At 42.1% G+C, this 12,735-nt stretch overlaps 1 protein-coding gene across 5 annotated transcripts in view; it reads left to right on the top strand.

Moving 5' to 3' along the window:
- Positions 1-12,735, top strand: part of LOC146500077 (mitogen-activated protein kinase kinase kinase kinase 4-like) — a 112,669-nt gene that overhangs the window by 82,355 nt on the left and 17,579 nt on the right. For 2 of the 5 annotated variants that reach the window (XM_085135938.1, XM_085135937.1), the window contains exons 16-24: positions 309-458; positions 4,584-4,865; positions 7,059-7,168; positions 8,009-8,169; positions 8,361-8,458; positions 9,170-9,351; positions 10,574-10,691; positions 11,211-11,558; positions 12,342-12,456. In XM_085135938.1, the coding sequence (XP_084992064.1) occupies positions 309-458; positions 4,584-4,865; positions 7,059-7,168; positions 8,009-8,169; positions 8,361-8,458; positions 9,170-9,351; positions 10,574-10,691; positions 11,211-11,558; positions 12,342-12,456 (1,564 nt within the window). Of the gene's footprint in view, positions 1-308; positions 459-4,583; positions 4,866-7,058; positions 7,169-8,008; positions 8,170-8,360; positions 8,459-9,169; positions 9,352-10,573; positions 10,692-11,102; positions 11,559-12,341; positions 12,457-12,735 lie in introns of all 5 variants that reach the window. The other 3 variants (XM_085135935.1, XM_085135936.1, XM_085135939.1) reach the window with 2 other exon arrangements.

The raw sequence follows: 12,735 nt of genomic DNA on the forward strand, positions 1-12,735 counted from the left end.
TGCATGACAGTCTTGCTGGTCATGGAATTGCTGTCCTTCTCGTAGGGATGTGGGAACACTGCGGTGCCAATAACACTGCTGCCTTTGAGGAGGTGCTTTGTTGTCCCTGCTGGTGTGCCTGTATCAGCAGATAACTTTCTCATGTGCTTGAACTACTGCCAGAACAAATCACCTCTTCTCTGTTGGAAGAAACTAACAAACCATAGCGGCTGATGGCTTCTGTCTTTTCTCCTCTTCGTGTACTGACTTGTATCCGCCTGTATTCTCAACTTGCTGCTAATGCTGCTGTTTGCACGTGTCCTTCTTAGGCTGACGAGCGATATCGGAAGAACATCCAGGGTTCTCCCCAGGCGGCTCAGACCAAACCACAGCAGCCTCCGGTGCCGCCGCGATCTGAGTCTTCATACCCCAATGGGAACTCTGCTTCTGAGGCCATGCACCGGCCTGTGGAACCACAGGTAAGAGTGACTTCAAACCATTTCTTCTTCTCTTAAACTATTCTGCTTTTACATTTACAGCTGTGAGTTGGTGTCCACTGGATCACTGGACTAGGAGCAGTCCACTGGTGACATCTTAAAGGGTTTTGCTGTGTTGGAGCATATTGAGCAGGGGATGGGATTATGAGAGAGAGATTCATGTATTTGACAGTTTCATATTGTTTGCATGACACAAGATCTGATTGTAATATCAACTTCCCTTTTTCTACATGGAAGTAGTAATAGTGGAGCTTGGTCGGGCTGAGCATGCCTGAGGACTTCATGGCTGCTAACCTGTCATTCAGTTATGTGAACAAGCCAAATTAGGGCGAGAGTTATTCGTTCCTGGGCCACAGTGTACCGGACGTGATCTGCAGTGGGCATGATAAGCAAAGTCATAGCGTAATGACTTATTCAGTTTTCCCCTTCTCCTTCCTGCAGTCAGTTCACTGTCACTAAAATGAAACATTACTGTCATAAATCAAAGAGCCAAAGCTTAACCACCTTATGTCACTGTGGTATTGTAACCTATAGTTAACATCTTTGTCTGTAAGAAGGCTGTAAAATTAATAACGAATTAATAAGTTGAAACGCACCCTTTGGAGAGCTAGTTCTGACCCGGCCATGTGTTCGACACCCCTGGTTAAGAGTATGCTGTCAGCCTTATATTGCCGAATTGCTTTGCCAACTTTGAATGGATTAGAGCTGCCACAAACAATTATTTTGATAGTCGACTAGTCACCGATTATTTTTGCGATTAGTCGACTAATCAGATCATCATCCATTGGACGTAAAACGTACAGCTTATTGCACCAGCAGCATCTGCTCTTATATAACTATCATTAGCTTACAGCTTTAAGTGTTTAAGGTATGTGCTAACTAAAAATAAAGACAAGATGATAGTTTATTAAATTTTAATGAAGTTTGCAGATTGTTTCAGCGAAGTTGAATAAACTCCTTGCTATCTAAAATATAACAGGACACCGGAGTTTATTCTCGAGCATCTCACACTTCTGATAATCAGCTGTCTGCTTGACGTTTATTCAGCTGTGTAAAAACTATAACTTTAATCTCAGCCAAACCGATTTACTCAGGAACAAATAAAATAGTAAAAAAAAAGCCAAACAATAACATTTTCAAGTTATCTAAGTGACTTATATATCATGTTTAACCTGAGTAGCGAAAGACGGCAGTGGGTTGGAAAACGATTTGCGGGAGTCCGGTGTTCTCATGGCTCTAGTTAGCCTAGCCCCCGGCTAGCTATCGAGCTAGTGGGTAACAGACGTCTCCGAAAACGTCGGAGCGCTTTTGAAAATATGTCTTGATAAACTGAGCAGATATTTGAAGTTTAAACAGCTACATTCTTGTCTGAAAATATGTTAAACGTTTATTTTGTGACCCAGAAAGAATAATAAGAGTAATATTAAAACTAACTAGCTGCCGCCATTGTTGGAAACTGAGCTGGGCTGCGCTATGAATTCTGGGACACAGCTTCTTCTTCTTCTTCGGGTTTTAACGGCAGCTGGCATCCTTGTACATGCAGTGCTGCCATCTTCTGTTTCAGTCCGTTATTACACTCTTAAATCCTACTACTTATTCCTGCGTCTTTTGTGATCTTACAAAGCTTCAAACGACGCGTCGAATATTAAATTAGTCGTCGACGATTTTGATAGTCGACGTAATCGTGACTAGTTGACTAATTGTGGCAGCCCTAGAATGGATTTATGATGCTGAAATGTGTTATAGACCCTTGCATGCATGCTTTGAAAAGCTCATTTTTCACAAAATACTGGTTTATTCGAAAAGTCCATTTACCTTCTTAATAACCTGAACATTGCTTCAAGATGTTATCTGTGATTTTTTTCCCCCTGATAATAATTCATTAGGTTTCTCCTTCAGGTGACTCGAGGAAAACTGAAATCTTTGCACTTTGGAAGATTTATTGTTTCTCAGTTTAGGAGTTGTTCTGCTTTTTTTTTTTCTCTGCCTTCATGGATTGTATCTTTAGCTTTGAGGTCGTTTCATGTGAATAATGTACTCAACTGTGTGCTGCCGCTGAACTTCTCATGACTCTTTTCAGCCTCGGGCTTGTTATTACCTCAATTTCATTTCCCTCGTTTTAACCAGCTAAAATGTGGAACAGCATAAAACTCTTGACTGATTTGAAAAGAAATCTCCCCTTTTTCACCCAGCTTCCCTGCGGTAATGAAAATCAACCAAGTCCAACCTTCTGCCATAATTAACTCTTCGACTGACAAGTTGTCCTCCCATTATGTAAATGCAAACAAAAGCCCTTTCACCAGATGTGTGTTTACCACAAGGTGTGCAAATGTGTGTGTTTATGGGATTTGCCTGATGCTGTAATGGGGAGTTAGAACATCTCTGCTCTACATGCTGTAACTCCTTATTGTGTGTTAGTGATTAAAAACATTCATAATTCATGGGCATCCAAATTTTGCAGGGTGACTCAGGCAGTATTAGTCATTTTCCCAGTGAAGGATCGAGCACACTAAGCATGAATAATCACCGTTCATATAAGTCAATCTGTTTTGGATATGTCACACAGATTACATTGTATAGAAATGATGCTGTTATTCAGTAGGATGGGGGTTGTGTTGGCCGCGGGTGTGACGATGTAATTCACTAGAGTGTTATTAACCCATAATGTTAAAAGTGGATTACTCTCATTAACAGAGAGCCTATAGAGTATTCACCACACAAAGGTCTCATATCATGATGCCTAAAGACCAACGTGAGGTATTTGTATTAGCTGCCTTCCTAAAGAAATCTCACTGCTGTCAAATATGGAAACAAAAAACTAGTTAAGGTTAAGATGGTGATTATGAATAAGGTGAGGATGTGCAGTGCCCAATATCAACGTCACATGTTTTCCTCCACTCCCAGCCATGAATGTGTGCATGCTGCGTGGACCGCTGTGGTTCTGTCGGCACGCTTGTTTGCATGTCAGCCTGTTTTTACTCCTTATTCATGCATCATCTCCAGATAATTTTTTGAAGGTGATCTAAAAGGACCGTGCAGGATATAAAGAAGGACTAAAATGTCCAAAAAAAGCTGACTAAAAGCCAAGCCAGTAAAAGTATGACTCAATATTTTTTTCCTGGATCAATTCAGCTTAATCTCTCCATTCCCTGTGAATTATGTCTTCTTTTATATTTTGTCGTTCCCTGATTTATCCAGGCTACCCTTTTTTTTAAGTTAAAAGCTTTTACAATGAAATTTCGTGCAGATATGTCTATTTCACGAGTGCTTCTTCTCCCCTCCTGTTGCACTCTTGGGTTCTTAAGGGGATTTGCAAAGATTTGCGTCTTTGCCTTTAAAATGTCTACAGCTCTTCTTTGATTTTACAGACAAGCTGTGTCAATTTCTAACTGAAATCAGCTTCTGTGGCGTTAAAACGATCTAGTATTTCAGAGCAGTGGTTGTTAACATGTTGGCCTCTGCCAAGTTGTCAGATCAACTCGCCACATCAGATATCTGACACCGTGTGTTATTATAAATCATAAATGCTCTGTGCACAAATGACCAAGACTGAAAATCCTTGCAGCTGAGCTGAAAGAACATTTCCATCTAGAATCCCTGAACTTAATGCCACTGGAAAAAGCGAATACTGTAGCAGCAAAAGGTTAAATATATGTCATCTTCCATCTACTTTAAGAGCATTATAATAAATCTATCATTTAATTATATCCTCTCATTTACATCTTTACCAACTGAATGTGCAGAAGAGCTCTTCAGCTGAAGCCTGGCAGCAAATAGGAGCTAAATGACAGCTGCAGTGTATGGATGTGTCATTCTGTTAAGTCATCGCAGCTTTTCTTTGTTGTTTTTACTTTCTGCTCATTGCTGGATCCTTTCGTGCTGTAAGATCCCTCTCACTGTTCCACATCTAATTATGAATGACCCAAAATAACCTTACAATAACCAGTAGGACCTGCATCGCCTGATTACCACATTTGAGAAGTCTAATGTTAGTCTTACTAACATTAGCTCAAATGTGACAAACCCCTTAAGATACCCTGAGCTTGTTCCTTGCATGCAGACTGACCTGCGCTCCCCCATTGTGTTCTGTTTTGTGTCGTCCGCAAGGTTCGTTCTCATCTGGCTGCTTTAAAGAGCAGCAGCAGCGTGGCCTCATCAAACTCCACTGCCACTCCGCCTGTTGTGTCGCGATCGCACTCCTTCACAGAGCCGCTTACCCCTAGCTTTGAAAATCTCCATCTTCAAAACAGCCTCGAATCCCGCCATCACCTTCGATCATCATCATCACCCCAATCATCCTCATCATCAACGCCTGCTCGCACTGACCCACACCCCCATCCTCAGCCTAGGCCCCATGAACCAGCCCCTTCAGCGGAGGTCCCACCGAGGGTAAGGACTAGAAGAAAGAAGCCCAGTGTGGCAGCATTAGTTGAATAAGACAGTCTACTGTAATTATTTCCCGCCATTTTTTTTTTTACACAATATCAGAATTTAAACAGCTGTTATTTTTTTTCCTTGTATGGGAGACCAAGAAACACGATATCCACTGTATGTGAGGAAATCGGATATTGCGGGGCATTTTAGTCCAATTTTTGCACACAATATCTGACAAAAGAGGAAGTTACTGTGTGGTGAAATTTCTTGTTCATGCAAAAATAGCTGTTAGTTCAAATGCATCACAACACTCAATCTGTGACCTTTCTATAACTCGACTGTTGTTCCACTTATAGGACGAGGCGAGACAGTCTGCCTCATGCTGCTTTTTTCTTCCCTCACCACACTAATTTAGACTTTTGCTGCACCACCGCAAAAAAACATAAAAATAACAAGATGAGGAATGTAAGCATAAGAAGACAGTCGTGAGAGAATCCACCCTGTCGATGCAACACAATGGGAGAGCTTCAAGTAAACAATGGTGGACCTCACAAGCAGGTTCAGCCTTAAAATAGAGGAAAATGCTACCGAGAAAAGATCGACCAATCAGTAACATCAGCTCATACTGTTCCCATGTTGTCCCTAACTTAAACTCTTAAATAAATAAATGGCTGAAGGGTCTGTTGTGCATGGCTGTGTTGCTCTGCTCTGCGTTGGCTTCACTGAATTTACATGTGACTGATTTAGGGGAAAATGTGCTTCACATGCGTGACCTGTGACTACGATGAAGGCTTTAGTTGGCGTACGTACATTTATACATTTCAAGTTAGATTCTGTAAGAACACAACAGGCAGTCACGTCAGAGATGCGCAGCAGAGATGCAGTACGCATCAACCTGAAATGTGAGCTTGTTGGCGCCTTGTTTAAACAAACCCAGCTGTTTAATTTAGTCTGATGTGAACACAATTATTGTGCAGTCTACTCCCCCTTACATTAAAAATAATAAGATTACTTATCCTGACAGTATACCAGAACAACATTTAAGCTCGTTACAAGATTTGTACCAACTGTCTAGCTTCCAAAGCTGCTACTTTTTATTTTAACACTTTTGTTTTATGCTTGCTAAACTATATGTGACAATTATTACTTGTTAAGCTTTATGTGTAATTTTACTGCCAAGTCAGACTTTAAATTGACTGACTGGTGTCACGAGGGAACAGGGAGGACTCGGCGCAGATTGAAATCACAGAAAACTGAATTTTATTTACACACTCCCGGTGCACTATATACAGGTGAAGGGGGCCAAGGTTCCCAGGGGTACAGGGAAGAATCAGGAAAAGTGTCCTCTCTTGCTCCGCTCCACACGAACAGAAGAATGCACTTGGAAAGGCTTCTGTGTCCAAACTTCCAAACCGAGCACGAAGAATCTGTATACAGAGATCAGGAATTAACACGGAAAACTTTCACGAAGAGAGCTCAAAACTGGCTTAGGCTAAAGCAGCACTGACGAGTGTTACTCAATAGTCCAGCGGCGAGGTGCTCTCAGTCACTGCCTTAAGTAACGAGAGCAAACAAGGTGAGGAGCCACAGGTGGTGAAGGCCAGGGGCGGGAGCCCACAATGAGCTCCGCCCAGGCAGCAAGTAGAGAGAGAGAGGAGAGAGACAAAAGCAACACACATGTAGCCACACAGGGCCAGCCGGGCAGGCACGGGGACCATGACAACTGGAGCTTTCATCTCTGGGCCTGAATTAATTACGCTCAATCTGTACTTTTATGTCACTGAGTGAAAGGTATCTCTACGAAAACAGTAAAGGTTATGAATCTCTTAATAAGATTTATTCAATGCTTGCAGAATCTAACAGCTAGCTAATTGTGAAAATGTAATTGACAATAGTCGGTGCAGTAATTCAGCGAACAATCTGACGCTGGGCGACATCGAGGGATTCAAAACTAGTTTTATACCATTTTATTGTTTCTATTTGGGAATCCTGAGTTATCAGAAAAAAATAATGTGTTTACCTTAGTCATCCTGACATGTTGTGGTATAGCTACTGGTTCTGAAGTTTTCCAGTGGATTAAAATGGTGACACGCTCGTGTGACGGTGACGTTTAAAAATGTGTGATTTGCATATTCACGGCACATGGCAGCACATCCACGCCTAAAATGTGTGTATTTGTAAGCTGGTTACTGTTTTTATCATGAAAAGGTTCCTGTCAGGACTACATCAAGGTCCCCAGTGTTGCCGAGGCGAGATTCGCCTCATCACCTTGGCAACGCCGTACACAGCAGCCACGCAGCACAACACAATGCTGCCAGGTAAACCTTCGTAACCCGTGTTGTGTGAATGTGTTTCCTTTCTTTGCTTTACTACTGCATTCTTCTTCTTGCAGTCTTTGTTATTTTTTTCATTTCCAAAATTTGGAAACGTGTCCTTTAAAAGATATGGCTGACATTCTAGTTATGTGATATTTAGAAAAGAGAAGCCAAGCTTGCTATTTTTAAAAAGCATCTGTGTAGTATGACATGTGAGTCTTCTTTGAAATAACAAAAATAGAATTCGTTAAACAACAGGAACTGGGCCCAGAATAGTACCCTGTGGCACTCCACCAGTGTCTTAAGCAGGAGACTGGATTCAACGTGCTCTGAAGCACGTTGAATCCAGTCTCCTGTTTTCAACTCTGCAATTACAGAGACATCCAGAAAGAAAAGACTTTCACAAAGGCTGTGCAAAAACACTTCATTTAGTGATGAATCTGACAAATTAATTCAGCGTCTTCTCTGTCTGTGCTGTTGCAGTCCCAGTCTGCGGAGTTGTGTGGGAGGCTTTATGTAATAGTTCTAGCTGTCTAACCTTGTTGTCTCTACTTCTATAGTTTATTTCCAAACCACAAACCTTTTCATGGAGTGCCATCTCTCTTCCTTCCTCTTTACCCTGCAGAGCTGTTTTTAACATCTAAAACTCTTAGCTTTCTGTAATTTCAAGTGTTTAGCGTTTTTGCACTGCTCATTAAGAACTTTAACTATAATCCGATAACATGTCAGTAATAATGAGCAAATTTAAAAAGTTAAATTAGCTGTGCTCTATTTATAACATTTTAATTTGTTTCTGTATCTACGATAGTTTACCTGACTCTCTTGACTCTGTTGCCTCTGCAGTGCAGCGGAGCCTCGGCTGCTGTGGGAACGAGTGGAGAAACTGGTTCCCAGAACGACCAGTAATACTGGCAGTGGAGGCTCCAGTTCCTCTAGCAGCTCCAGTAACTCCAGCTCTCAGCCCGGTTCTCACTGTGGCTCAGGAGAGCGGTTCAGGGCCCGCTGTGAGTTCACACATACGTTAACCAAGTCAGCAATTAGAAACATGCAGGAGGTCGACAATATAACTAAAAAATCACCTCGAAAAATAGCTGTGCTAAAGTGTGTAACAACATGTCGGTGAAATTAGTTAAACGTGTAGATTTTATTCCAACATTTTCCAACATGCTGACCTTATCACCTCCACCTCCTTTAGCCTCTTCTAAATCGGAGGGTTCACCCCTCCAGCGGCCAGAGAATGCTGGGAAAAAACCAGAGGAGAGGAGGGACGTGCTCAGGCCGAACAGATCAGCGGTGAGAGTGGACCCGGAGCTGACTAGCCAGTAGCTCACTAGGCGGGATGGGTTTAGTTAAACTCTGTGTGCGTGGTGACTGTTACATGTGTTGCGTCCAGTTAGTTGCTGTTAGATAGATGGAGAGTGTGATTATTAACAAATTGTGACAGGGATTTTTTGTGTGTGGGTATATGAATGAAAATAAACTGGTCTGCTCAGGCTAAGAAATGCTTGTTTTATCTTTGGATTGAGCTTATTGGCTGAAGGGGTCTACTGCACGTGTTATTCGCGGTCTCTTCCTCAGCGGTGGTCTTTTTAACTCATGACTTCTCTTAACTTAATAAATTAACCATTTTTTCTGAGCTGGTTTAATTTTTCATCTTTGCAGCTCTAACAACTGTTTCATTATTAGAATTAATCCACTAACCTTACCTGCTGTAGCTTGAGGAGCACCAGCTGTACTGCTCTGGAGTCATCTCTTTTTTCTCTTTTCTCTTTTGGCTTTGCTCTTCCGTTGGTTTCTCATTGGCTGGCTCACATCTATAACCATTCTTCTTCTCCAGCAGCTTTCTCTTTCCTGTTTCTTAAGCAAGATTAACAGCAAATCTTACGTAGTGCCTCTAGCTATTTGCATGTAATATGCAGTGACGAAGAACGGACAATGCATCAGCAGAGCAAGAATGACTGAACACATTAAAACACGGTTCGCTTTTTATGTCTCGGCTTCTAGGACCTGACGGCTCTGGCCAAAGAACTGCGTGCAGTGGACGACGTTCGCCCCCCAAATAAGGTGACAGATTACCCTTCATCCTCCAGTGAAGAATCGGACACCACTGACGAAGATGACGACGAAGAGGTGGATCAGGAGGCAGGTGAAGAGTCGACCTCTGGCCCGGAGGACTCCAGAGCTGTGTATGTACACAACGTTCCTGCAGGCTTTACACTTTCAGAGCAGAATTCATCGGTTCGGGTTAATGGATGAGATTATGCTCCTGCTTAGCAGAGATGCATTTTGATTTATCTGAAAGCCTTTTTAGGCAATTTAAGCCAGACTGCAGTCGTCTTGGTAATGCCTGCAGGCTGACAAGACCAGCCCTGTCTAAATAAGGAGGAGCCTTGTGTGCATGAAACAAAGCAGAAAGTCTGCAGTCACCAGTCAAATCACATTTTATTTTTTTTAATCAAATGCTGTACTACTATTCAACATTTAAGCTTCGAGTCCAGATACTATCTAAAGCACAAGTACACACTGGAGTAGTTGCACACTCTTAATATCATATCCTCTACTAAGAAAACAACAAATGTATTGATAAGAAGATCACCTCAGTTTTAACTATATGTATTTAATTTGTGTGATATACCTGGATATTTATAATTGGAGCTATTTTTTTATATTCTGTTACATTTTGTAATATTTTGGATTATTTCATTTCATTTAGTTATTGTTCTTACTGTTCTGGAGCAACTGTGACCACATAATTTCCTCTGGGATTAATGAAGTATTCTGATTCTGAGATGATCAACATGCACTTGCCACAGGACTTAAACTAATGTCACACTTAGTCATATTATGGGTGTAGACAGCACATTCACCTACACCTGTATTACAGCGAGATGTAGAAAGCCTCCTAGAGTACAGTAGAGACTGCTTTGAGCCTATGTTTGTGTCATATGTATTTGAGCCTCCTTCTCTCACCCCAACCGGTCGCAGCAGATGGCCCCGCCCCTCCCTGAGCCTGGTTCTGCCGGAGGTTTCTTCCTGTTAAAAGGGAGTTTTTCCTTCCCACTTTCGCCAAAGTGCTTGCTCATAGGGGGTCATATGATTGTTGGGTTTTTCTCTGTATCTATGAAGCTTCTTGAGGCGACTTTTGTTGGGATTTGGCGCTATATAAATAAAATTTAATTGAATTGAATTGAACTATGTGCAGAGGACATTTGGCTAATTTGTTGTCAGGCAAGCTGTTTGTTGGCTCGTCCGGGGCAACCATCACCTTCAGCTCTGCAGAGTACCTTTGAGTGCCGCGTCTGTCTTTTATAAAGCTGCTTTTTCTCATGGCTTGCACAGGTGTGTAAAACCATATTGGAGCCCAAACATGATGCGTTTGTGTTGAACTTCTCCTCCCCTCACCTGCAGTTCTTCTCGGCTGAGTAACGGAGAAACGGAGTCTGTGAAAACCATGATCGTCCACGAAGAGGGCGAGAGTGACGCGGGCACAACGCCATGCAAAGACAGCACGCTGATTGTCAGACAGGTACTGGGAGATCGGAAAAAGAACAACCAATCGTTCACCTCGTACTTTTTAGCTTTCCCTTTATTTGTACGTTTTGTTTGTTCATACCCCGACAGTTTATCCATTTTGTTTGTATGTTTCGTTGGTCGTGTTCTTACTTTTTGGCCAGTGGATAGCAACTCAGTGATAAGAAATGAAGCTGACAGAGTTTAATAATGCATACAGAGAAGTGTTGAACAATTTCAGACATTTAACTTTTAAAAAGCCATTTGATCAGGTGACAGAAAAAGAATCAGGTACGTAGGTCATCTTCACATACATTTAGGACCAATGCACACTACAAAAGGTCAGTTTAAGTAATTTTGGGGCATTACGAAAGTATTATCTTACCATGTAATCAACTGCTAACAAGCGTTTTCTTTCCGCCTGTAGAATAGCCGCTCTAGTATACCCTTTGTTCTAGCTAATACCTTCCCTTCCCCTGAACTCATCAGGAGCACATCTAGACCCAAAGCTGTGTACCCCTCTTTCTACTTCCAGAGTGCAGGTGACAACAGAAAGCGTACGGGCCCTGGCCCAGGCCAAACGCAGGCACCTGGCATGCATGCAGGCTTTGCCCCGAGCCCCGGCTCGGTGTCGCTCCAGGGCCTCGCTCACCACACCCCCAGCCCCCACCACCACCACCATCATCACCATCATCACCCCATACAGCATTCGGACAGGAACGGCTTTGCTGGTCGCATCCACCATCTCCCAGACTTGATCCAGCAGAGCCACCATTCCTCCCCCTCCTCCTCTGCATCCAACTCCCCTTCCTCTTCCAGCCTTGCCAGTCCCTCGTCCATGTCCCCACAGAGTCCCTTGGACAAGCTTGGCATCCTCACAGAGGTATGTCTTCAAGTCCCAACGCAGACACTGGCTTAGGGTATTCATTTCTTGCACAGGAGTGTCAAAAGGAGCTTTTATAATTATTGCCATCTATAACACTGCAACTCCCCAAAACAACTAAAATCATTCAAATAAATAAGATGAGTGCTCGTTTTTTGTTTGTTTGTTTGTTTGTTTTTTCAGTTGACACACCATCTCTCTACACAGAGATGCTGGTGTTGGTGGAAGTTTGCATTTTTGCACTCCTTGATATATTTATTAACAGCAACAGATCTGTTAGCTCACTTTTTGGGGTTTTTTTGTTTTGTTTTTGCCAGAGTTGTCTTTTGTCTTAAAAGCATTCCTCAAAACATTTAAATCAATTTGTATGCCTTGATGTTGCCTATTTTCAGCGAACAAGCTATATTCTCACATTCTCCAGACAATAGATGGTAGCACACATGGCAGTTAGGAGTGAAACCGCAAGTATGTTTTCCAAGGAAATACTTTTTAAACAGCATTTTTTTCCCTTTTGTGTTGTTATTGTTTTTTATTTGTTTTGTCAGCAGTATTCATATTTTTTTAGCCTTCATCATCCTTTTTGCCTGTTTCACTGTTTATAAGTTTACCTCCTGAATGACTGTCCACTGTATTTGCATGCAACACATACCAAAATCCTCAGTTTGCCTGGTTGTGTTTTCAGTGTTGTTAAGTGTTTCCATTTATCTTTGTCCGTAATATCTGCATATGTTTATGGTCTTTGAAAAACAACACTTAAACATTTACAAAACTCCTTCTTTGCAGAGCCAGTCTAGTAACAACATGCAGAAGCACAAGTCTTCTTCCTCCTTCACTCCGTTCATTGACCCACGACTTCTCCAGGTCTCTCCATCCACCGGCAGTGCCCTCAACAATGTCGGTAAGGTCACTTTGTCAACTTAGGTTAAATTAACACTTCCGTGAGAGATGACATGGGGATAAAGGTCACAATAAAGATCTGCAGGCTCCAAAGTCAAAGAATTATTTCTTAGGCCCACTGAGAAGAGCCTAACTAGATGTTTTACCGCAGGCATAAGAGAAATCCAAAAAGCATTTCTGGTTGTTGAATCAAACTTTGAACAAACTATGAGGAAAAGTTGTCACTCTGGAAAAGCTCAAACACAATGACTTCAATTCTGACACAAGCCAACTTTTTACT

This window comes from Neolamprologus multifasciatus, chromosome 16 (genome assembly GCF_963576455.1).
Source record: "Neolamprologus multifasciatus chromosome 16, fNeoMul1.2, whole genome shotgun sequence".
NCBI classification, from domain to species: Eukaryota; Metazoa; Chordata; class Actinopteri; order Cichliformes; family Cichlidae; genus Neolamprologus; species Neolamprologus multifasciatus.